Source organism: Panthera leo, chromosome F3 (assembly GCF_018350215.1).
Source record: "Panthera leo isolate Ple1 chromosome F3, P.leo_Ple1_pat1.1, whole genome shotgun sequence".
Lineage (NCBI taxonomy): Eukaryota > Metazoa > Chordata > Mammalia > Carnivora > Felidae > Panthera > Panthera leo.
Genome location: NC_056696.1, coordinates 8,707,801 through 8,733,186, shown reverse-complemented (window position 1 = coordinate 8,733,186; position 25,386 = coordinate 8,707,801). Strand labels below are relative to the sequence as shown.

The 25,386-nt window shown below is 40.4% G+C and overlaps 1 protein-coding gene across 1 annotated transcript in view; it reads left to right on the top strand.

Annotated features, from left to right (window-relative positions):
- Positions 1 to 4,265: 4,265 nt before the first annotated feature.
- Positions 4,266 to 25,386, top strand: part of KMO (kynurenine 3-monooxygenase) — a 37,438-nt gene continuing 16,317 nt past the window's right edge. Inside the window, 9 exon segments of the mRNA XM_042926267.1 lie at positions 4,266 to 4,367; positions 6,311 to 6,380; positions 7,490 to 7,587; positions 8,786 to 8,875; positions 15,965 to 16,013; positions 19,494 to 19,581; positions 20,938 to 21,103; positions 24,312 to 24,383; positions 25,210 to 25,331. Of these exon segments, the coding sequence (XP_042782201.1) occupies positions 4,266 to 4,367; positions 6,311 to 6,380; positions 7,490 to 7,587; positions 8,786 to 8,875; positions 15,965 to 16,013; positions 19,494 to 19,581; positions 20,938 to 21,103; positions 24,312 to 24,383; positions 25,210 to 25,331 (857 nt within the window).

Below are 25,386 nucleotides of genomic sequence, written 5' to 3'. Positions count from 1 at the left end.
TTGTTATTTCCCGGAGATTCTTCTGAGGGGAATTCTTCCGTTTGGTCATATCGGAGAGTCCCTGGCGTGGTGAGGACCTGCAGTGCACTTCCCCTGTGCTGTGGTGTATAACTGGAGTTAGTGGGCGGGGCCGCAGTCCGACCCGATGTCTGCCCCCAGCCCACTGCTGGGGCCACAGTCAGACTGGTGTGTGCCTTCTCTTCCCCTCTCCTAGGGGCGGGATTCACTGTGGGGTGGCGTGTCCCGTCTGGGCTGCTTGCACACTGCCAGGCTTGTGTTGCTGGGGATCTGGCGTATTAGCTGGAGTGGGTAGGCAAGGTGCACGGGGGCTGGAGGGGCAGGCTTAGCTCGCTTCTCCTTAGGTGATCCACTTCAGGAGGAGCCCTGTGGCAGCGGGAGGGAGTCAGATCCGCTGCCGGAGGTTTGGCTCCGCAGAAGCACAGAGTTGGGTGTTTGCGCGGAGCGAGCAAGTTCCCTGGCAGGAACTGGTTCCCTTTGGGATTTTGGCTGGGGGATGGGCGGGGGAGATGGCGCTGGCGTGCGCCTTTGTTCCCCGCCAAGCTGAGCTCTGCCGTCCGGGGGCTCAGCAGCTCTCCCTCCCTTTGTCCTCCAGCCTTCCCGCTTTCCGAGCAGAGCTGTTAACTTATGACCTCCCAGACGCTAAGTCGCGCTTGCTGTTGGAACACAGTCTGTCCGGCCCCTCCGCTTTTGCCAGCCAGACTCGGGGGCTCCGCTTGGCCGGCGAGCCGCCCCTCCGCCCCGGCTCCCTCCCGCCAGTCCGTGGAGCGCGCACCGCCTCGCCGCCCTTCCTACCCTCTTCCGTGGGCCTCTGGTCTGCGCTTGACTCCGGAGACTCCCTTCTGCTAATCCTCTGGCGGTTTTCTGGGTTCTTTAGGCAGGTGTAGGTGGAATCTAAGTGATCGGCAGGACGCGTTGTGAGCCCCGCGTCCTCCTACGCCGCCATCTTCCGGAACCTCTCTCTCTGGATCACTTTTAATACCTAGCAAGGAATAGATATCTTGTAATACTTGGGAAGCAATAAGTATTTTCCAAATAATAATTTTTCTGCATCTCTTGAGAGTTGTTTTTAAATTTCCAAGAGGATTCTTACTCTTTATCAACTTGCTTCTTCTCTACATATCAAAATAGTCTCATCTTTTAAAGCTCAAGTCAAAAGTAATGTTTTCCAGGAAGTTCTTTACCAATCCCTTTGTTCTGGCTATCTTTTGCTATGTAACAAACCACTCTAAAGCTTAGTGGCCTAAAATGATACTCTATTACCATGCCTCACAGTTCTGTGAGTGGTCTGTCATATGGCTGCAGTCATGGAGGGCTTGACAAGCTGAACGTCCAAGATGGTGCCCTCACATGATAGCCAATTGGTATGAGCTGTTGGTTAGTAGAGAGCTCAGCTGAGGCTCTTGACGGGAACAACTGCATGTGGCCTGCCCTTGTGACTTGGGTTTTTCACACATGGCAGCCTCCAGTTATTTATTCTTCTTAAATGATCACTGGCTTCCAGAAGGCAGGAAGCAGAAGCTTGCAGGCCATCTAAAGACTATGCCTGGAAAAAGCTCAAGTGTCATGTCTACTGCATTTTATTGATCAAGGTTATCACAGACCCTCCTGGATGCAAGGAAATGGAGAAATTAATTCCATCTTCTGATGAAGGAGTATCGAGGTCATAACTGTAGAACAGTATGTAGGATGGGATATACTGTTATGGCCATCTTTAAAAAATAAAATTTGTCACATCCCTCAAGGCAAAATTTATCCCTTTCTTGTGTGTTCTCTAGGCATTTACCTTTTGTTTTGTTTTGTTTTGTTTTTTTAATATTGATTTCCACCTCAGGGCCCAGAATTATTTTGCTAGAAAAGGTCTCTCAACCTATAGCATACAGAATACTTGGAAAATTGAATAAAATTACATGACTCAAACATACAGTAGACCCTTGAACAATCAGAGTTCGAACTATGTGGGTCTACTTATATGTTGATTTTTTGATAAATATAGTACAGTACTATAAATGTATTTTCTCTTCTTTATGATTTTCCTAATAACATTTTCTTTTCTCTAGCTTACTTTATATGTAAGAATACAGTATATATATACATAACAAAATTTGTGTTAATATGTTATCGGTAAGGCTTCGGGTCAACAGTAGGCTACTGGTAGTTAAGTTTTCAGGGAGTCAAAAGTTATAGGTGGATTTTTGACTGTGCAGGGGGTCAGCACTCCTAACCCCCATATTGTTCAAGGATCAACTACAATTATTCTTGGGGTATATGTAAATATTCTGTGATTAAATTCATTATATATATTTTTAACCAACCTATATTAGAAATTTAAATGATGCTGGGTATCTGCAAAATGTTTATGTAAAAAGTGGGCCTTCATACTCAAAAATGGTTTACTAAGTATTAGTTGGTTTATATGTCTGTCTCTTCTTAACTAAATTAGGTGTTACTGCTCCCAAGGACTTAGCTTAATAACCTTTAGATCTCTAAAGTGTAGTAGATTAAATCATATATCATAGCTGCTCAGTAAATTTTGGCTTGGTTTGGTTAAAAATTTTATTTAAAAATTTAAGCTCTACCATTCATTTATACAATCAACAAATATTGATCAAGTACGTATTCTGCTACAAACACAATGGTAGAGGCTAGGGATAAAATGGTGAGCAAAACCAGTTTGCAGCCCAGGAGGGTAGACAGATATTGACCACACAATCTCCCTAAAGCTGTAAACTTCCAATTGTGAAAAGCTTTTTAGTTTCTGCGGTCTGCCAAACAAAATACCACAAACCAAGTGACTTCAAGAACAGAGTTTTGTTGTCTTAGAATCCTGGAGGCTAGAAGTCCAAGATCAAAGTTTCAGCAGATTAGTTCCAGCTCTCTCTCCTGGGCTTGCAGATGGCCAGCTTCTCCCCATGTCTCTTAATGTCATCTTTGCTCTCTACGTGTGTCAGTGTTCAAACCCCCCTTTTTATAAGGACACCAGTCATGTTGGATTAAGGTCCATCCTAATGACTTCATTTTAACTTAATTTCCTCTGTAAACATCCCGTCTTCAAATAAGTCACAGTCTAAGGCCCAGGGTTAGGACTGCAGCATGTGAGTTTGGGAGCGCACAACTCAACCCTTAACATTTTTCAAAGGAAAAGTCTGTAGCTCCATAAGAACTTATAAGAAGGGGGTTGAGGTAGCTTGAACGAGGAAGGATTCTTCAAGGAAGTGAAACCAAATGGAATCCTGAGGATGAATGGGGGTTACCAATTAAAGAGGGAAAGGAAAAAGGTTCTTGGCCATGGATATAGGATGTGCTAAATTCTCTGGTGGCAGAAAGAGTGTGGTGTGTACAAGCAGTTGAAAGAAGGCTATATGATCTGCATAGTTTTCAAATATTGTGGAGAAAATTTGAGGCCTAAGATGCATTTTTCTCTAGAGAGGCTCCTGTTTGTTTCTGTCAGGTGGCTGTGGTTCACAGCAGTCCCGGATGAACATGATCCAAACAGGACTAGGGATGATTCCTAGGCAGTCCACTGTCCCTTTGATCATTGGCTCATTTCCAGTTTACCTGGCTTCCAGGATGTACCTGTTTAGGGTCCTGACTCAAAGCCTGCGGATTTATTAAACTCTCCCAAATCAGGGTTGCTGTCCTGAGTTCCAGATTGTATCCATCCAGTTTCATGGTCATAAACTCTGTTGAAGTTCCCAATGGGTCCTGCAATTAGTAGATACCCTCAGACATGGCTCCAAACATCAAGTTCATCTCTATGTTGCCTTTACCTCGTAACAGAAGTTAGTTCAGATAACCCATTTCACCGTTACACCAAATGGCTGCTTGCGGAGAATAGGTTGGCTGGTAGAATAGACAGAAAGCCTGACATTGGTCAAGCATAATGCTCATGATATGATAGAAGCGTAAGGGTAAAAATGAAAAGAGATAGGTAAAGAAACATTGTAAGGTAGAACTGGCAGAGCTTGGAAGGGATTGGATGCAGAGAATGAGGGGGAGAGAAGTCCCAAGGATGACACTTAGGTTTCTAATCTGAGTAACTAGATGGATAGGATAAATGGATATCATTCATTTACATAGGAATATGTGGAGAGAATTGACACAATGCAGGGCAAAATCACAAGTTTCAGTTTGGAGCCATTGATTCTGAGGTGCTTGGAGGTATTTAGGAGGCTTCAGCAATGAAACATTGTATGCATGAGCTCAAGAAGGAGATCTGGGTAAGAGATGAAAGTCTTTGAATCCCCATGGATGTGGATAATGGACTAGGCTGGAAGCTTGAGAAACTCCAATGTTTGACGGTCTTTCCTTGCAAGGATGAAAGAGAAAAAGAAGGAATGGCCAGAGATGTATGAAGACAACTGGAAAACAAAGGAAGGTTAGGGTGTCAACAAGAGAGTTAGTTAACAACATTCAATGTTGCTGAAAATTCTAGTGTGATCATTGAATATGGATGATCTTACGAAATATAAGTTGTTAGCAATGAGGCGGTAAATAAATTGCTATAACCTACATAAAGCTGTCAGAAGGCAACACTATAAAGTCTTGAGAAGACAACAGACAAAAAATTCTTCATAATCTCAAAGTAGGAAAACATTTCTTAAACAAGATACCAAATGCATTATTAATAATGTCAAAGATGGATAAAGGTGACTGCATTAAAATAAAGAACTCCTTTTTAAAAGCCACTGTAGAGTCTCACACTTGAAATGAATAGAACAATATGTCATCATACTTCAGTAATAAAAAAATTCTTTAAAGATATTATAAAGTTTAAAAGGGAAGCCACAGAATGCAAGAAGACATTTGCAACAGTTAAAAATGATGAAGACTGTACTCAGATCTATGAATAACTCAAGTTATCTGTAGGAAAAAAAGACAGATAATCCAATAGAAAATAGGCTAGAGGCTTAAACAGGCACTTTATGGAAGAGATCCGAACAGCCAGTCAGTATATGAAAAGGAGTTTGACCTTTCTAGCAGTCAGTCATATGCAGATCAAAACCAAGTGCTTTCCTATCTTACCCATTCACCAGAAGATTTAAAAGTTTGAGAACACCAAGTGCTGGCAAAAATAGACTGTCAGAAACTGCTGTTGAGAAAACACACTGGTACAAAATTTCGAAACAGTTTGACACAATAAAGGTGACGATACATAAACCTTTGACCAGGAATCCCACTTTTGTGTATGAACCCTGCAGAAAATTTATGCACCTCTGTGCCAGAATACATGTACAAAAATGTTCTTTGCAGCATTGTTAATAATATTCCTGGGCCATCATTTCACAATGTATACACTTATCAAATCATTATGTTGTGTATGTTAAATTTATACAATGTTATATGTTAATTATATTGCAATAAAACTGGATTAAAATAGGGGTGCCTGGGTGGCACAGTCAGTTAAGCACCCGACTCTTGATTTCGGCTCAGGTCATGATCTCACAGTTTTATGAGTTCAAGCCCCACATTGGGCTCTGGGCTGACAGTGCAGAGCCTGCTTGAGATTTCCCCTCTCTCTCTCTTTCTCTCTCTGCCTCTCCCCTGCTCTCACTCTCTCTTTCTCAAAAAATAATAAACTTGAAAAAAACTGGGAAAAAATATTCCCAGAGCAGAAACAGCTCAAATGTCCTTCAACAGTAGAACAGCTAAATAATCTGTGAGATGTTCAGGCAATGAAGAATCATACAGTAATGAAAGTGGGTGACCTGGAGTTTACGTGCAGCTGTATAGACGAATCTCAGAAGCATTATGTTGAGTTAAAGAAGAAAAGATACATAAGTGTGATTCTAATTATGTGATTCAAATGCAGACAAAATTAAACTATCCTGCCTTGGGATATATACCTAAGTGGTAAAACTATAAGGAAGCAAGGATGGGTTATTACAAAAGTCAGAATAACATTTACTCATAGGTGAAAGGCTGGGAATCTTAATTGGAGAGCAGGTGGGGGAGGTATGGATGGGTGGAGTGGTGGTTATATGGATGTTTGCTTTCTAACTATTCTGTAAACTGTACACGTTTTAAGATCTTTATGTATGAAAACTATATCTCACTATAAAAATTAAAAAAAAAACAAAACACCAAAGCTACCTCTTGAAATGATACCGTTTAATCCTGAGTTAATCCCACTATTTTTCCAATGGTGCTTTCTCGTAGTGACTGAATAAATCGACGTGACAGCCAAATACAGTACAAATACAATGACACATGATGCTGCATTTTACCAGTAAAAATTCCCTATATTTGTGACGTCAGATAAAAATATGAAAAACCTTGCTTTAATTCCTAGGTTGGATCATTAAATGCATGCTTCCTTGCAAAGAGGAATTTCCAAGTTGATGTATATGAAGCTAGGGAAGGTAAGACATTACTGAAAATTGTGAGATGTGGTTCTGATTCTCTGACCTCTTTCTCTTTACATTTTCTTTTACTGATATAACCATTGTATATCAGTGGTATTTCAGAATAGCAAGAAAAAGATTTCCACTGTAAAACATTCCTCTATCATCTTTCTCTTTCCTTTGTGTGTGTGTGTGTGTGTGTGTGTCCTTATAGGTATTTTATTTTTTTTATTTTTATTTTTTTAATTTTATTTTTTATTTTTTAAAATTTTTTAATTTTTAATTTACATCCAAATTAGTTAGTATATAGTACAACAATGATTTCAGGAGTAGATTCCTTAGTGCCCCTTACCCATTTAGCCCATCCCCCCTCCCACAACCCCTCCCGTAACCCTCAGTTTGTTCTCCATATGTATGAGTCTCTTTTGTTTTGTCCCCCTCCCTGTTTTTATATTATTTTTGTTTCCCTTCCCTTATGTTAATCTGTTTTGTCTCTAAAAGTCCTCATATGAGTGAAGTCATATGATTTTTGTCTTTCTCTGACTACTAATTTCACATAGCATAATACCCCCCAGTTCCATCCACGAAGTTGCAAATGGCAAGATTTCATCTTTTTGATTGCCGAGTAATACTCCATTGTATATATATACCACATCTTCTTTATCCATTCACCCATCAATAGACATGTGGGCTCTTTCCATACTTTGGCTATTGTTGATAGTGCTGCTATAAACATGGGGGTGCATGTGTCCCTTCGAAGCAGCACACCTGTATCCCTTGGATAAATGCCTAGTAGTGCAATTGCTGGGTTGTAGGGTAGTTCTATTTTTGTTTTTTGAGGAAACTCCACACTGTTTTCCAGAGTGGCTTCATCAGCTTGCATTTCCATTCCTTTACATTTTAAAAAGAAAATTTTTTTTTAGAAAGAGGAACTTCATTTTTTTTAACCTCAACTATCTAAATTTAACTTAATACAAAATTACTACTGTTAGTGTTTTCTTTAAAGGAGTTAACAAGGTCTTTTAACTTGGTCCTGAATGCACCAGTTATTCAGGTGCTATCTGCTCACTCTGTCCTAAGATAATAATGAACTGCGTGTAATACAGAGTCTACTTTCAATGTCTTAGATCTCCGAGTGGCTAAATTTGCACGTGGAAGAAGCATTAACTTGGCCCTTTCTTATAGAGGACGGCAAGCCTTGCACGCCATCGGCCTGGAAGATCAGGTACCTTGTTAATGTATTTTCCTTGTAAAAGATAATACCTGCTGTTTTCCAACAATTGCATGCTCTTGATTTCATCCAGGCTCAAAGCACCAATTAATGTCAAGAACCTTTGCATGGAAACTCAGTCTACAAAGGTTTTCCAACTTCTAAATTTGGCAGGAGGGTGAACATTGGACACTTGGGGCAGCCTGGGGAACTGGGGCATGATGAGGGCAGGGGGATCCTGTGACTCTCCCTGATGATCTCTTCCGACACTGGGTTTGCAGTCCAATGGTGGGTCTCAGCCTGCAGGAAGCGTGACCTGAGGTAGCATCCAGGATGACAGGAGGCCGGCCTACAAACCTCATTCTTTTGACCATACAAGTCCATAATCTCTTACCCACAATTCTGTACTCCAAAGAGCTCTGGAAACAGAAAGCTTCTCATCACTGATTCAGCAGCAAACCTGACCAGATGTGACGCTTTTTATGGCTTAAAAAAAAAATCTTGGTTAGTGTGAATATGTTTTGCTACAGATATTTGTGCTCTGTTTTGGGGTGACGCCTCAGCGTCCACTGGGTGTTATGTGATATCCTTAGAATTACCCATCTAAAATTTGAAAACTTTAAAATCCTGAAACTGATGTGCCCTCAAGGGTTTGGATAAGAATTGTGGGTCCTCATGTAGGCTCAGCGTTGCCAAACTTCTCACTGTCTAGCAGTAGCTTGGAAATATGAACAGAAGTAATATATTTTTCTGCTATACTTTTGCTGACAAAGTGCCTTTTCAATGATCATATAAACCAGTATGGATGTCAGTTCTATTTCCAGTTTCCTCAGATACGTGTGTGGGAAAATACCTTGCATGGGGTTTTGGGAGTCCTGGGTTTTACTCCTCATGCATTGCTCTGTTTTGTGATCATGAGAAAATCACTCAGCCTCTCTGACACTGACCCATTTTCCTTAATTGTAATATGTGATTTAGACCAGATAAAAGTTAAGTCGATTCCAAAAGCTAAAGGTTAAAAAAATCAAAAATTAAGTTCTGCAGGAACATAGCTTTCCTTAAGTTTCTACAACACCATGCTTCCACGGCTCTTTGCACTATTTTTTTAATTTTTTGAAAATATTTGAAAACTCACATTTTAAAACCGATATCTGTCTTATTCTATGATGCCATATTATGCTAATTGAAATTGATATTTCTTGGTTTATTTCAGATTGTAGCCCAAGGTATTCCCATGAGAGCAAGAATGATTCACTCTCTTTCAGGAAAAAAGTCTGCAGTTCCCTATGGGACCAAGTCACAGGTTGGTTTACCCTGAAGATAATGTTTACTTACAGTGGAGTCTAATGTCTGGAACTTGACCCTTGCTTATTGGCCCTTCCTGTCTCTAGATCTGTCTTTGACATTGCCTGTGTCGGTCTGCAATTTGGACACATACACTAGTTAATAAGTTAATCCATAGGAGATGAGATGCTTACAACAGGGCTCCATTTCTAATAACCATTCAATAGAAGTAAGTTACATTGTCATCACTATTAGGCCCTTTGCCTCTACGCATTGTTCATGTTGGCCTGGGACACCCTTTCTCTCCCATCTCCTTTCAGTTACACAGAGAAGATTACTATGTATTTATTGTCAAGCATAAAATGCAAGAACAACTCTAGAGGGTTTTACACTGTTGTTACCTTCTCCAAACTGACTCTCTTGCCCTAAATTTAACTGTAATGGAATTTAGAGAATGAACCAAAAATGTGTTTAGTGCTATATAATTTCTAAAACAACAGAGGCCAGATGGTGAAATCAAGTTTACAAAAGAAAATCCATTATTCTGCTTTGTGTTTCTATTATCTTTACATAGTAACACACGGAGTGGGGAAAGTATGTATTTTTATCTAATATTTATACCTTCCAAGTTTGTTTCTTTGAGACAGAATGAGTGTACCAAACAGCTATCAACCAGAGAAAAACTCCAACTTGATTTTCCAACAAGGCCTTATTTTATTAAAGGCAGAGCCCAAATGAAGTTTATATTCTTTGAGTCTCTGAGCTCCCACAGAGCTCCCACTGCAGGTGGATTAGCGATTCTCAGACTCCTCTGGGATCTTGTTAAAGTGTGGAGTCTGATTCTGTAGGGCTAGAGTGAAGGTAGAGATGATGCATTCCAAACACACCCAAGTGGTGTCCATGCTGCTGCTCCATGGACCACATTCTGGGCAGCAAGAGATAAAGCACATGTGCTCATGGGAACAAAGTCTGTGTGGCTCTTGTGATGGTACAAGTGGCTGAAGCACCTCACACCCGTTAGGATGCTACTCTCAGAAAACAAGAATGAAAACAGAAAATAACAAGTACTGGAAAGGATGTAGAGAAGTTGGAATGCCTGCGCACTGTTGGTAGGAATATAAAATGCTGCAGCCACTATGGAAAACAGTGTAGCCATTCCTCCAAAAATTAAAAATAGAATTTCCCATATGATCCAGCAGTTTCTCTTCTGGGTATGTATCCAAAAGAACTGAAAGCAGGGAATTGAAGAGATATTTGAACACTCATGTTCATAGTAGCATTACTTATAATAGCCAAAAAGTGAAAGTTACCCAAATGTCCATCAATGGAGAAACAAAATGCGGTGTCCATGTATGTAAGATAATAAAAAAATCTATATTGGTTTCTACCCCTTGTTCCTGGCACAGAACTCCTAAAACTCTTGTAATTTCCTAAGTGATAAGAGCACTAGGAGATCTTTTCTTCTAATATTTGGTCTTTGATTGTAATTCCTAATCCAGAGCTCCTAAATCCCTTGGAATTTCCTGGGTGATAAGAGTGTCTTTTGTTCTAATGAGGTAACTCTCTGTGGGCTCCTGGATGGGGGCTGGTCACCAGAAAGACCAAGCCTTAATTGGAAGTTTGGAATTTTCAGCCCCACCCATCCGAAGAGAGGGGAGAGGGGCTGGAAGTGGAGTTAATGATCCAACATGCCCATGTGATGAAGATGCCACAAAAATCCCAAAAGTATGGGGTTCAGAGAGCTTCCAGGTTCATGAACACAAGGAGGTACTTGGAGATGGCTCACCCACAGAGGGCAAACACATATCTTGCCCTACACGTTTTTCCATCTAGATGTTTATCTGTACCCTTTAAACAGTAAGTCTACTGTTTTCCTGAGTTCTGCGAGCTGCCCTAGCAAATTAATTGAAACTGAAGAGGGGCTCGTGGGAACATCTAACTTACAGCTGACTGGTTAGAAGCCCAGTTGCAAACTGTATTGCCATTGGCATTTGAAGTGCGTGTGGGGGAGTGGGGGGTACAATCTCATGGCACTGAACCCTAACCTTTAGGATCTGAGGCTATCCAGGCAGATAGTGTCAGAGTGATTAAATTGTGGGACAGCCAGCTTGTGTCACTGAGAAATGGCCTGGTGGAGGAATCTCCCCCCTCTCCCCACCCCGCGAAACACATCTGGTGTCAGAGTGTTGTGCATGTGGTAGTTAAGTGGGAGGAAAGAAGACATTCACCAGAGGAGAAGGGGAGGTTTTCTATACAACATACACTGGAATACTATTTGGCCTTAAAAAAAAAGATTGTGACACCTGCTACAACATGGTTGAAACCGGAGGGGACTTTACACTAAGTAAAATAAGCCATTCACAAAAGGACAAATGCCAAATTACACTTATGTGAGGTATCCAGAGTAGTTAAATTCATAGAAACAGAAAGTAGAATGGTGGTTGCCAGGGCCTGGAGGGAGGGAGAAATGGGGAGCCATTGCTTAATGTGTAGAGAGTTTCAGTCTTATAAGACGAAGATTTCTGTGGATGGATGTTGCTGATGCCCATACACAGTGTGAAGGTATTTAATGCCACTGAACTGTGTACTTAAAAAGGGGTTAAAATGGTAAATGTTATATCATGTGTGTTCTACTCGATAACATTTATTTAAAAAGTGGCAGAAAGTAAAACATTCCAACAACTAAGGGCCTATGGGAGATGGGAGGGAGTGGGGAAAGATCCATTTTTTTCCATTTAGTGACTTTCTAAAGTAGTAACCTGGGGCGCCTGGGTGGCTCAGTCGGTTAAGCGTCTGACTTCGGCTCAGGTCATGATCTCACGGTCCGTGGGTTCGAGCCCCACGTCGGGCTCTGTGCTGACAGCTCAGAACCTGGAGCCTGTTTCAGATTCTGTGTCTCCCTCTCTCTGACCCTCCCCTGTTCATGCTCTGTCTCTCTCTGTCTCAAAAATAAATAAACGTTAAAAAAAAATTTTTTTTTTAAATAGTAACCTGCTTATTTTTGGCATGGTAAAAACATAGGTACAGAGTCTTAATGTATGAGCCAGGCAGGAGAAAGAAGGGGAAGAAGATCCACTGATCATCCCTGATCAGATAAACAGTTTTGGATAATTAACATGTCCTGTTCAAGTGGCTCCAAGCTGGGCTTGGCGTTGTAGGAAAGGAACACAAGGTTCACACATACCAGTCAAGGGTAAGCTATACCTACTAAACGTATCCTGTCATAAACACTAACTCTTCTGTGTTCCATACTGCGTGCTAGTGCTGGTTACTGAGGACTGGGAGAGGAGCTTGTAAGCATTGAGGACAGACGGTAATCAAGTTCTTGCAAAAAGAACTCTTCTGAGAGATGGAGTGCTCAGCTGTATGATTTGGAGAGGGAAGAAGCTTCAGTTTTCCGAGAAGACCTCACGGAAAAAGCGAGGATTGAGGCGGACATTTTGTTTAAATATTAAATCGACAGCAAAATAGTGTTCTCCCAATTAAAGGAGCATCCGTCTATGGACGGAAGTTGGGTGAGACAAGAACTCTAAAAATATATAAATGTTTAAGTGCCCAGTGTGTATTGGGTAAGAACACTTGTGATGCACTTTCGCATTACAGAATCATAGCGTGATCAGCAACCTTGGATTCGTTGAATCCAACCACCTTGTTTTACGGATGATGAGACAGCCTGCATGAGTACATGAGGTCAACATCAAGGGAGGCACAGGGCAGGTGTCCTCATGGACAGTGGCCAGTGCAACATAGGTGTAGGAGGCGCTCCCAGGAGTGCTGGGCAGTATTGCTAAGTTGTATTATTGCTTTTGCTAAATTGAGAGTGACCACAGTAATCATCCCTACCTTTGTCTTGGATTCACAGGGAGTTAGCTAAGAAGGCCAATTCTGACATCATTCCCTCCCCAGAGACTGAGCCAACAAAGTATGAGTAGACAGAGGAATAAAATATGGTTCAGAATATCGGAACATTAGATGAGCAGAGGGAAGTGGACCTGAGCACCAAACTGAGTTTCTTACCCCCAGCACTGGAGTGGGGGTGGGACAGCTTCATTTCTACTGGTGCCCAAGAGGGTGAAGGTGTTGGTGGGAGTTACCATATGGGACCTTCAACACAGAAGAAGCAGGAAGTGATCACTCACCCACGGTCCTGTCATTCTCAATTCTTAAGAACTCAGTCAGTGCTAAATTTGCAGCCACCTTTCTTTCTTTGGTTTGCATCATTACTCTTAAGACAGGGTTGAACATGGGGCCTCCTTTAAGAACTACATAAAATTGCCTTGAATCACTCAATTCCACAGCCTGTGGAAGTCAAAAGCCCTCCCCATGACCCCAGGATTTCTGCAAATCCCCAGGCAGCCCATCTTCTGTTGGCATCAACCTTCTCTGAGCCTCCTTCCTCCAGCTGTTGTATTCTCTGCCTTTCCTCCCTGGCAGGGTCCAGACTCTTCCAGTCTTGCTCATTCCAGCCATCTCCCTCCCAAATTGTCCTGGGAACTATCAAAATATTCTCTGACATACAGAGCAGGTCAGAGCTCCCCAATTTTTTTAATGATGCAGAGAAAAAATTTTTTTAATTTTATTTTAATTCCAGTGTAGTTAACATACAGTGTTATATTCCTTTCGGGTGCACACGATAGTGATTCAACACTTCCATATACTACTAGGTGCCCATCAGGATAAGTGTATTCTTAATCCCCTTCACCTATTTCTCCCATTCCCCCCCCCACCTCCCCTAGCTCCCCAGTTCCTATGCCCCAAATAGAGGAATAGAGCCCCCTTAGTAGAAAACATTCCCTTTTACAGGCTTTCAGGATATAGGGTGTAAACATGTTTTTCTAAAATATTTGAAAAAGTCAGCACTGCAACTCTTGTTCTACAAATCTCCAAAGGAGATTATCAAACTTCCTTTAGGTTTCATTGTTAATGTTTTGGTTACAAGGACCTCTTAATACTTCCTGACTTGTTTCTTCTTTTTTTAATCACTGTTGTATTTTATTAAGGACATTTGTGAAGGTTCGTTTGAAACAACCTGGTCTGTAAAATACAACTGAGTCACTAAGCAGCAACAGACAGAAGCCAGTTTCAGTCTTGGATTAATGTTGAATTCATTTATAATTACTCTACTATATGTCTAGGAAGAATACATAGGATTTTTTAAAATGCAATATGATGAGTAAGGACAGTTGAATACTGACTCACAAAATAGACTAAATTGTAGTCATTCGAGCTATTTGAAATTTATGGCTGCCAGCTGACAACCAGAGTTCTTTTTTGTTTTTATCATTGTTGTGATAAATAAGTTCAATAAAGCTATCCAGATAGAAAATGTGGAGCTGGACTATGAGAACTATTTCTTTGTAGCCTTCACCAGAGATGCAGTTCCCCCCCACCCCCCACCAGTCTTATTGAGAAACAATGGATGTTCATCACTATATAAGTTCAAGGTGAACAACGCTATAATTTGATTAACATGTATGGTGAAGACTTGTTTGTTCTTATTTTTTCTTCATAAGACCAACTTTTTAGAATAGGCATTGGAGAAGTGGGGCTTGATGGGGGGGGCTCTAACTTTCGCCTGCAGATGCCGGGTAGAAGGACAGGGACTCTCCACAGGACCCATGTGTGTATCAGTTCCCAAATGATGCAGATGTCAACCAAGCCTGGCCACTGATAAGGAAAGAATAGTTTCCCTCCATATATGAGTTTCCCTAATTTAAATGTTTCCAAACATATTTTGAATGGCAAGTGTGGTTTCCATTGAAATTAGGTCATTAATGACACAGAAGACTGGAAAACAGAACAAAAGAGGCAGAGAATGAAGTCCTGTTCATTTTAATTCATAGCAAAGACACAGGAAGCCCCTCTTCAGTCATTGCCTCTGTAGCATGACTGAATTGTTTTTACACCAACTGTAGGGTTCACTGTTAATATTAAATGTCTACTTTGGGATGAGGTGAAGATTTATAAAATGAGCATATTTGTATGAAATGATGTGATGTTTCAAAATTTGGGAAACATATGCTTTAAAGTTTTAAAGAATAGGTTCACCCTGAAGTGTGAGGTTGTATTATGACTTTCACGGGCCCTAGGTGGGCACTTTCGCCTTTGTGGGTCCCTCTCCCTCTGAAACAATAAATATTAAAAATTAGATTTTAGGAGGGCATTGGTATAAAGATGAAAATAACCCAGGCTGGGGTGCCAGGGTGGCTCAGTCAGTTAAGCATCCAACTTTGGCTCAGGTCATGAACTCATGGTCTGTGGGTTTGAGCCCCACGTCAGGCTCTGTGCTGACAGCTCAGAGCCTGGAGCCTGCTTCAGATTCTGTCTCCCTCTCCCTACCCCTCACCTTCTCATGCTCTGTCTCTGTCTCTCAAAAATGAATAAACATTAAAAAAATAAATAAAAATAAAATAACCCAGGCTGTATTCATTCTCATAGATTCATTACATTTATTTTTTTTTCTTCTAATTTCAGTATAAACTAAAATTAAAACATTTTCGTGAACCCCTAAAAGTATGTGGACCCTGGGCATTGTGCCCACTGTGCCTTTTGGAACAGGCGGCCCTGTTTAATTGTCCTATAAAGTCAGAAATAAAGAACACATGTCCCAGGGAGGGCTGACCCTGCTTCTGTGCACAATTTCCTCACCATTACCATCCCCCCCAACACACATTCCTTTCACATTTAATGAATGCCTTCCAGGTAGTCTCTTTAGGAAATACCACATTTATTCCAACGTCGCTATCATTACTGAAGTTTTTCTAACACATCAATTTGTAGATCTAAGATGAAAATATAAGATGTTGTTAAAACTACCTTAGTAAAAATAACATTTTTGCTATAAAAGAAGGATTTGGTTTTTATAATATCAAACCTTGAAAAAGCCAAAGTTGTAACTTGAACATTGTTTTATATGTATTTGGTTAAAGTGTTTATTTTTAAAAGGCTAATTAGCTAAATGGTTATAAAACTAAGTTTGCAAACTTCTGCTAAGTATTTCCTATTGCTGAATGAATAATAATGAATAATGTGAATAATAATGAATAATAATGAATAATATTTGTCTATTCTTCAGAAGTAAACAGTATCTACTATATTTTTCTTGCAGTATATTCTTTCTATAAGCAGAGAAAATCTGAACAAGGAGCTGTTGACTGGTAAGTCCAATGCTTTATTCAGTTGTCACTTTCAGTAAAGCACGTAAGCCTAACCCTGTTACGTGATTCACTGGGATTTGCTTACTATTCCTTTTCATGGGTTATTCATGGGTTATTAAGGGCAAGGCTATGTACAATACAAAGTCCTTGAAAAGTAGTAGTGATGCATCCTCTGGCATCTCTTTTTCCTCTTGTCACTGATCTAAATAAAAATCATTTGTTCAACACACGTTGAATTCCTATTGTCTTTTCAACACTGGAATGAATGAATGTTCACCCTGAAGAACTCATGGACTAGAGGAACAACAGATACCCTCGAATGATTTGCAAAAAGACACGATTAGCTCTTCACTATGGAAAGATAAAAAGCAGTAGTTGAAGGCTGAAGAGGGCTGCAGTCTTCAGAGTATTATGATAATCCCTGGGTGCATAAAGCCAACCCTGAACTTAAAGCCAGAGCACAGGGGCCAATTTGTAGGAATTGTAGGAAACCAAATAGCAGAGGGTGTAGGAGGTTGAAAAAGAGGAAGGCATAAAACATACCTTGAGGACTGTAATGTGTTACAGACACACCCATTAATGGAGAAGCCACTGGATTGCAAATTAAACTTGCAGCATGGATGATCAGTGCAATCACTTGCCAGGTAGCCCTTGGCCATAACAGCTTTTTCTCCTCTTCAGTATTTGTGCTAATTAGATTCATTCCCTGCAGAACATAACACTTGAGTAATTCTATCTTTTTTTACATTTTTTAAGTATGAAATTTATTGTCAAATTTTCCATACAGCAGCCAGTGCTCATCCCAAAAGGTGCCCTCCTCAATACTATCTTTTAAATCAACTCCTCTCTGTAATCCAGCAGCCTCTGAGTTCTGGAGAGCAGAGTTTCTACATGATTATCTGTGTTTCTCCCCACCCTTCTACCCAGAATGATTCTGCAGTGTTTCTGTTGAATTGAATTGAGCTGGCAGGAGGTGTGCTGGGAAGATCACTCTAGCTGATTCACCACGGACTTCAGAAATAGGGCTCAATATTCTTCTTAATTTTACTTCTTGACTTACATTTGCAAGACCATCTTTTGGATGGGTAGATGGGGGGGGGGTAGGTGGCTAGATATACTGATATTGATCTCAAGAAGCCACAAAACAGCTTTTTAAAAAGTGGTATGGCCAACCTAAGACAATCTCTTTAGAGTATCTCTGAATTTATTAAGAATGAGAGCACTCACTGAGACCCCGGGAAGTGTGTTAAGTGCTCTATAGAGCACTCTATAGATGCTCTATAGCGCATCGATTTTTATAACCCTCCCAACAGCTCTGTGAGGCAGGAACTCCTTTTCCCTCAGTTTGACAGGGGAGGAGGCTTCTCATGCTCCCCATACAGCAGCCCACACTGCTAATAAGTGGTAGAGTCTGTGCTGGAACTGGATCTGTTACTCCAAAGTCCATACCTTTATCTCCTAGAGTCAGTGCCTCCAATATTACACGTGAAATATCTGCTAGCAGTAGGAGCTACAACCTGGGAAGAGCTGATCTTGGTGGACAGACCAGAAGCTCCCATACCTGGTTTTCCTTGGGAACGTTCTGCACAGTGTGCAATTTCATAAATGCCAGAAATATGTGAATAAAGTGTACATGAACTTTCTCTTTTTTTCATTTCATTTATTTTATTTTTATTTTATCTTTTTTTAATAAGTTTCAAGTTTTTATTTAAATTCGTTAGTTAACATATAGTGTAATATTAGTTTCAGGAGTATTTAGTGTTGCATAAAATACCCAGTGCTCATCACAAGTGCCCTCCTTAATACCCATCACCCATTTAGCCCATTCCCCCCCCCCCCGCCCCCCCGGGCCCCGCCGAACAGACTCTCAACCTCTAAACGTTGTTTGGCATATAAACTCTTTCACACAGCTGCCCTTCCTTTACACAAACATGTGAGCTGCCAGCTCCATGTGCAAACAGTCCCTCCTGACTGCACAGCCTCCCCTCTGAAGGTGTGGTAACAAAATCATTCCCCTGCATCTCATGTAGGATTGTTTCATGGTTCACTGTCCAGGGCCGGGAGGGAGGGGTTTGTTAATAATTGTTAAGTAAAGCAAGCAGGAAAAGGACATGCAATCAAGTAAGTTTGATAAATCCTGCATGAAACAAGTTTTGAAAGTTTTCTTACAGTATTTCTCAGGGCCTTTATTCAGCTAGTCTGCATTATGGATTTTCTAGGGCAACACTGTCCAAGATTTGGCCACAAAGGCCAGCCACTTGTACAATTTAACATTTTATATTAACCACATTTAAAGGCCTAAAAAGAAACAGGTGAACTTAATTTTAACAATATATTTATATCCAAAATATAATCATTTCAATGGGTCATCAATGGAAGACAGTGATGCATGAGACCTTTTTTATTTGGTACTAAGTTGTCAAAACCCAGTGGGTGCAACACATCTCCATTTGGACTAGCCACATTTCAAGGACTTGAGCCACATGTGGTTGAGGACCAGGACCGCACAGCCTAGAAGGTCAGAGTGTTAGCATTTTTCCAATCACTCTGACCACAAAACAGTTTTTTTAGGGAGCATATTCCAGGACTAGTGTTCTGTGAAAAATTCTTTGGGATGTATTAGTGTGCACTTAAATAAAAAATAAACGTAATTTAATTTAATTTTTTCAAGAGTTAAAACACATTTAGGGTTTATAAAAGATATCCTTAGTTGTTCAGATAAATTCTGATTTCTCCAAAGTTATTTGTCAAAAGATTTCTTAAACATAGGTAAGTAGATCTGACTTGTAGCTTTAAGAACAGTAAATAACCTATAATTATAGATCTCCTATCCATGAGAATTAATAGGGGCAAAAATCATATTTTACTGCTATGGCAAGAATATGATAATTCATTAATTTCTATAGATTGCTAACAGGCAAAATAAAAAAAAAAGCACCAGAATACTTTGATTGTATTTATTGAGAAGTTTTAGATCTTCTTACTCATTTTTTCCCCTCAGTGTTCCAGTGTTTGATCACAAAAAGAAATTAGTATCAAAATCTATATCTGTGACTTGACTCAGAAGTCTAGAGAACTACTAAAAAGAGATATAGAATGAAGCATAGCATGAGAAGAGGAGTTTGGCTGAGTATTTGTAATCACAGAATCAGAAATTAGAGGCAAATTTTAAAATATGTGATGCATGCTTCTTTTCCAGGGTGACAACCATCACAGTAACGTAAGAATTTGCATAATGGAATTAGTTGTATTTTTTCGGATGAGGATAGTTGATTTGTATTCATCTCTTTTACTACCAAATTATCCTAGAACATTTGCCAAATAGTTGTCAAATTACCACTTTGTGCTAATTCATTATTACAGTCTTAAGAATAAACATCTCTATCATTACTGTTCTCAGGAAATAACAATTTCAATTTCATTAAGTGAAATAAGAATTGGAATTTCATTTCCATTTGCTCATTTTCTTTGTCTCCTCAGCTGTTGAGAAATACCCCAATGCAAAGGTGCACTTTGGCCACCGGCTGTTGAAATGTAATCCTGAGGAAGGAAGGATCACAGTGCTTGGGTAATCAGTGGTCTTGACTGCAGAGGTGAAGGGTTAGAGCAGTGAACTGTATCAGTAAACTTTGTTCTTTGGCTTCTTTGAAAGATTTAAATGATCACTAAAAGGGACTCAAAGAAACATCAAAAACCAGCCTTTGGATGACTTCTGAATACCAACACAAGTGACTCTTCTTGATTCTCGTGCGGGCTCAGCATTCTACCATGTTCCACACTGGTAGCCACACTCTTCAAACGCTCTCTGCCCTGTGTTCCCTCTCCTCTTTCTGGAAACTATTTGCCTCTCCTGGGCTGCCTCTATGTCCTCTAAAGTTCCTAGCTCCATGTCCCATCCTTGGGACATGTCATGGATTCCCAGTCCACTCAACCACCACTTAAAAATTCCCTTGGCTAAAATGAACCTCCCTAGCCCACGCCTCTGTCTCCCCTCTCAATCCTTCTTTCAGTACTAATCCATGTTAATGTTCTGTTAAACACCTTCACAGGCACTGCTTGCCATGCTTTCAAACATATCTTAAAACTTGACCATCTATTTCTCTCCAAGCGTGTCCAGTCCTGACCTCCTTAATGCCGTTAATAATTAGAATCATTCTTGGTGTGCCCTTTTCCTTACTTTCTCCCATTAAATCTATGACCCTGCCCCATCTTTCTTACTCCCCGGTTGGCTTCAGAGCCTATGTCTTTCTTCTGAGGCCCATGGTCCCTGGGTTCTCACACTTGCACACGCAGTCTACTGCAATCACCTTGTCCTCTCCTTGTCCCCTCCCCCCTGCACTCTGCCTCTAGTTCAATACCTCCAGTGCCAAATGAGTTTTCCTAAATTACCACTCTTCATTCACCATCCCCTCAATGGAAAAAGTTATTTTCTCTTTTGCCAGAAGAATGTATTTAAACCTTTTGTCTTAACATTAAAAATTCTCTTCTTCTCCTCCCTCTCTTCCTTCCCCATATTGTACTCTTTTCTTGAGCTTGTCTTCCAATACCCTCCACTCACGCTAAACACACTGTTCCTGGCAACTCCTGTGCCATCTCTGCCCTGGTCCATCCCTTCCCTCACTCTGCCTTCTTCTCAAGACTCTTCCTTTGTGCAGGGGACTCAAGCCTTAGTCACATTTCATTGGCCTGGCATGTCCTTATTAATTGGTGTAGTGGTGTTATTCTCATTCTCATGAGCAACACCACCATAGAGGTGAGGGTTGTCATCTTTACTCTATAGCTACCAACTCTAAGCTCAAAATCAGATATGTACAAGTGAGGAGGGGCCCCCTTGAGTTGCTACTTTTTATATCCAAGAAGAGGAACAGCATCATTTTTACCACTAGATTATTTTTTTTTTTGGATGGTTCATTTTATTTTTCAGATCTGACAAAGTTCCCAAAGATGCCACTTATGACCTCATTGTAGGATGTGATGGAGCCTACTCAACTGTCAGAACTCACCTCATGAAGAAACCACGCTTTGATTACAGCCAGCAGTACATTCCTCATGGGTACATGGAGCTGACGATTCCACCCAAGAATGGGGATGTAAGTCCTTTCCCTTCTTTGGCTTCTTCCCATAGCCCTCCTGCCCCTTGGACTAGTGAAGATGCATATTCTAGTGCACTTGTTCTCAATAGCATATTTGGATGAGTTCTGAGGTCTGCTATAGTCCTTTGCAAAGAATAATAAGTTGGGTGTACAAGTATCCCTTTAATATAATTTTGGGGATCCTGGATGGCTCAGTCAGTTAAGCATCTGACTCTTGCTTTTGGCCCAGCTCATGATCTCATAGTTTGTGGGTTCGAGCCCCTCATTGAGCTCTGTGCTGACAACCTGGAGCCTGCTTGGGATTCTGTCTCCCTCTCTCTCTGCCCCTCCCCTGCTTGCATTCTCTCTCTCTCTCTCTCAAAAATAAATAAATAAACATCAAAAAAAATAACATCACTTCTCTCCCTTGCCTTCAAGATATGCTTTCTTGAGTGGTCAGGAAAGAAGAGGAATTACAGCTACCCTACTGGGAACACAGAGGGAATTTGTCTGACATAATAATGTCATTTTTCTCTTTTTTCTTGGTAGAAAAAAAGTGGGTCAGGAATCATTCTGTATACTGACAATCCAGAGTTCTTATACTCATGATTATACCAAGTAATGATTATTAAATAAAATGAATAGCAAGCTAATGCAAAGAGATTTTCATTGCATGTTTTCTCATTTCCTGGTTCCCAGGTTAAAACCTATGGGGCTTGAGGCAAATACATCATAGCTATGTTTTATATTGTCGTAGCAAATAAATGTAGAATCTTATTAAGGGAAGTTAAAATACCAACAGAAGCAATAAGGATATTGGCTTATAGGTAAAGATAAGTAAATAGCACTAATTTAAATTTGAGTTACATAAAGAACATCTATTTTTAAGGTATTTTTAAGATGTAATTTATCCTATCTGAAATTCACACGTCTCTAACATAGCTAGTCAATTTGTGATAGTGCTATTATATACCAGGTATATACCAAATTGTATGAGCCAGTCAGATCTATAATATATCACTAAATCATTGTTTTCCTAGTTCTTCCTCCTGGTCAGAAAAGTATTTAGTAATTCTTAAGTGCTAATTTTACATTTTTCAGGTGAACTTTGTTCTCATGGCCCAGGATCTGATAATTAAGTTTTACAAGATAATAGGATTCTGTTAAAAATTGTCCCAGACTAGGGGCCCCTGGGTGGCTCAGTCGGTTGAGCTTCCGACTTTGACTCAGGTCATGATCTCACGGTCTCTGAGTTCGAGCCCCGTGTCAGGCTCTGTGCTGACAGCTCAGAGCCTGGAGCCTGCTTCCGATTCTGTGTCTCCCTCTCTCTCTGACCCACCCCCATTCATGCTCTGTCTCTCTCTGTCTCAAAAATAAATAAACATTTAAAAAAAATTGTCCCAGACTTCAGTGGAATCAGGCCTTTTAATGTAGATTTAAGATAGCCATTTATTTTCTAGGTGTTCATATTTAATAGTGATAATTATTGGTTAACAAAAACTCACTGCTTTAATTTAATTTTTTTTTAATTTACATCCAAGTTAGTTAGCATAAAACTCTCTGCTTTTAAATAAGAAACACCGTTTTGACATAGCAATGGGACCCAGGCATGGGAGCATTTTAATATGTCCTCAAAATAATCTCAGGAAAACTAACTTCCTTTCCTCCCTCCCTTCCTCCCTCCCTCCCTTACTCACACTTCCTAAATTCCCTCCCTAAAACACTGTCCATTTCTGCCACCTCTGCTTTGCTCAGCAAGTTTACCCCCGCCCAGAAGCCACTGTCCTTCTCTTCTTATCCAATCAATGAATCCTTCCATACTTTTAACCACTTCAACCCCACAGATGTCTTACCTGCCCAGCTTTTATTTCCTATACTTCTACCTCAGCATCTGCCTATTCACCTGTGCCATAACCTGAGGCCAGACAGTTATGTACTCACTCATTTCTGTGTCTGTGTGTTGAGCTTTCTTTGAGCCTCTGAGATCAAAAGCCAGGAAGAAAGACAGAAATAACTCCAACAGAGTGTGAAAATGCTGGCTAGGAGCCTAGGCTGTGCTTTATGTGTTTTTACCATGTAAGAGACACACATGGCAGGTGCTCCACAACCTTTGTAAAAAGTAATGCAAACTCAGAATGGTTGGAAATTGATTGCATGTTCTTATGTATATCATACCCCCGGGAATCTTCAGAATTTAGGTCGATAGATATGCCCAAACAATCAAAACTCAGGCTCTTACTGGGTTGTCACGGGGTCAGTAAAGAGAGCAGATTTCTGTAGGAAAGAAGTGATAAGAAGCTTGTTTGTAAAATTTTATTTTTCCCATGAACTGTAAACTTAGGACCTTTCCATTATACAAATAAGTCCTCAAGTAAGGTGAAAAATAAAGTATAAAGATATTACACACACATATATATGTACATATACATACATAGTTTGTATATGCATATATAGCATGCCCATATATATGTATGTGTATAGGTGTGTTTTTGTGTGTGTGCATGGAAATAGAGAGAGAGAACATCTCACAGTATGTTCTTAATTCTTGATTATATCTGGTATCAACTATATCTGATACCACCTAAGTTATATGAGTTTGTAAAGTCAGGACAGAAAACATTTTTAAGACCATTTCTACTTTATTTATTTATTTTTTTATGTTTATTTTTTTGAGACAGAGTGTGAGTGGGGGAGGGGCAGAGAGACAGGAGGACAGAGAATCCGAAGCAGGCTCTACTGACAGTAGAGAGCCTGATGTGGGGCTTAAACTTAGGAACAGTGAGATCATGACTTGAGCTGAAGTTGGACGCTCAACTGACACCACCCAGGTGCCTCGCCAGTTTCTACTTTAAATAACAGTAGGTGAGGGGCGCCTGGGTGGCTCAGTCGGTTAAGCGGCTGACTTCGGCTCAGGTCATGATCTCGCGGTCCATGAGTTCGAGCCCCGCGTCGGGCTCTGTGCTGACAGCTCAGAGCCTGGAGCCTGTTTCAGATTCTGTGTCTCCCTCTCTCTGACCCTCCCCCATTCATGCTCTGTCTCTCTCTGTCTCAAAGATAAATAAACGTTAAAAAAGATTAAAAAAAAAATAACAGTAGATGTGCTTATCATCATGTGTATGATACTATTTGAGTTGCTATGGAAACAATTATAACATAAGCAGAAACAGTTTTATAGATGTACTGCATTAATGCCCTAATCAAACATAAATATACTTTTTCCCTACAGTATGCCATGGAACCTAATTATCTGCATATTTGGCCTAGAAATACCTTTATGATGATTGCACTTCCTAACATGGTAATACAGAATTTGCCAATATAATTTGTATCTGTAATTAATGTTTTTCACTACATACTTTCGTATTTTGCATGTATGCCTAAATTCTTTTGTACTTAGCATATGTATACCTAACATTATTGTTTAGTCTCTTCAGTGATTGCATCATTGCAACTTTGGGGTTCTTGAGGAAAAACCTGAAGGAATTCCAATTATTTATAGTGGAAAGGAGATTTAATACATATAAATGATAAACGATAGATTGTGGATGGTGGTGCCTGTCATCTCTCCCAAGACGGTGTACGAGGAAATGGTGTGCAAATAAAGTCAAAGAGATTTGGGTTCTACATGAGGCAGGACTTCCAGTCTTTGAGGTCTCTGGGACATTGGAATATGCATTATCAAAAAAGAGCATGGCTGTTCTTCCATTAGACCCTAGAGACATTTTTTTTTTCATTATATATCTGGCTCTGTATTTCTCTAGTTGGTCTATTTTCCCTTGGTAGCAACACTGATGCCCAGTGCCTCTTAACACCGTTTGAAAAGGAGAGAGAGAGGGAATAAGTGGGAAGAAATTCAATCCAACCACTATTCAATCCAACGTATTAGTAATCCAAGGAGTGTAGTATTGGCTCGGTGAAAATGGCTGAGGTTTACCATGTAGAAATTCTAATAACTGAGAAGCTGGGGAGTAGCTGGGACTTGGTGGGGCTTTTCTCTGGGAATGAGGTTTGGGAAGGACGCCTTTCCTGTCTGCCTGGACATTCCTCCCAGGTGCCCCTTGGCCACAGCAAGAACCTGAGGTTAGGGCTCCACATATTCTCTCACACGCTTCCTCTTCTTGCAGAACAAATCTTTCACATGTACTTTGTTCATGCCCTTTGAAGAGTTTGAAAAACTTCTAAGCAGCAGTGATGTGCTGAATTTCTTCCAGAAGTACTTTCCAGATTCCATCCCTCTAATTGGAGAGTAAGTTTCAAGATGTGCAATTGTGCCTTTTGCTCCACTGTTTTGATTTATTCAA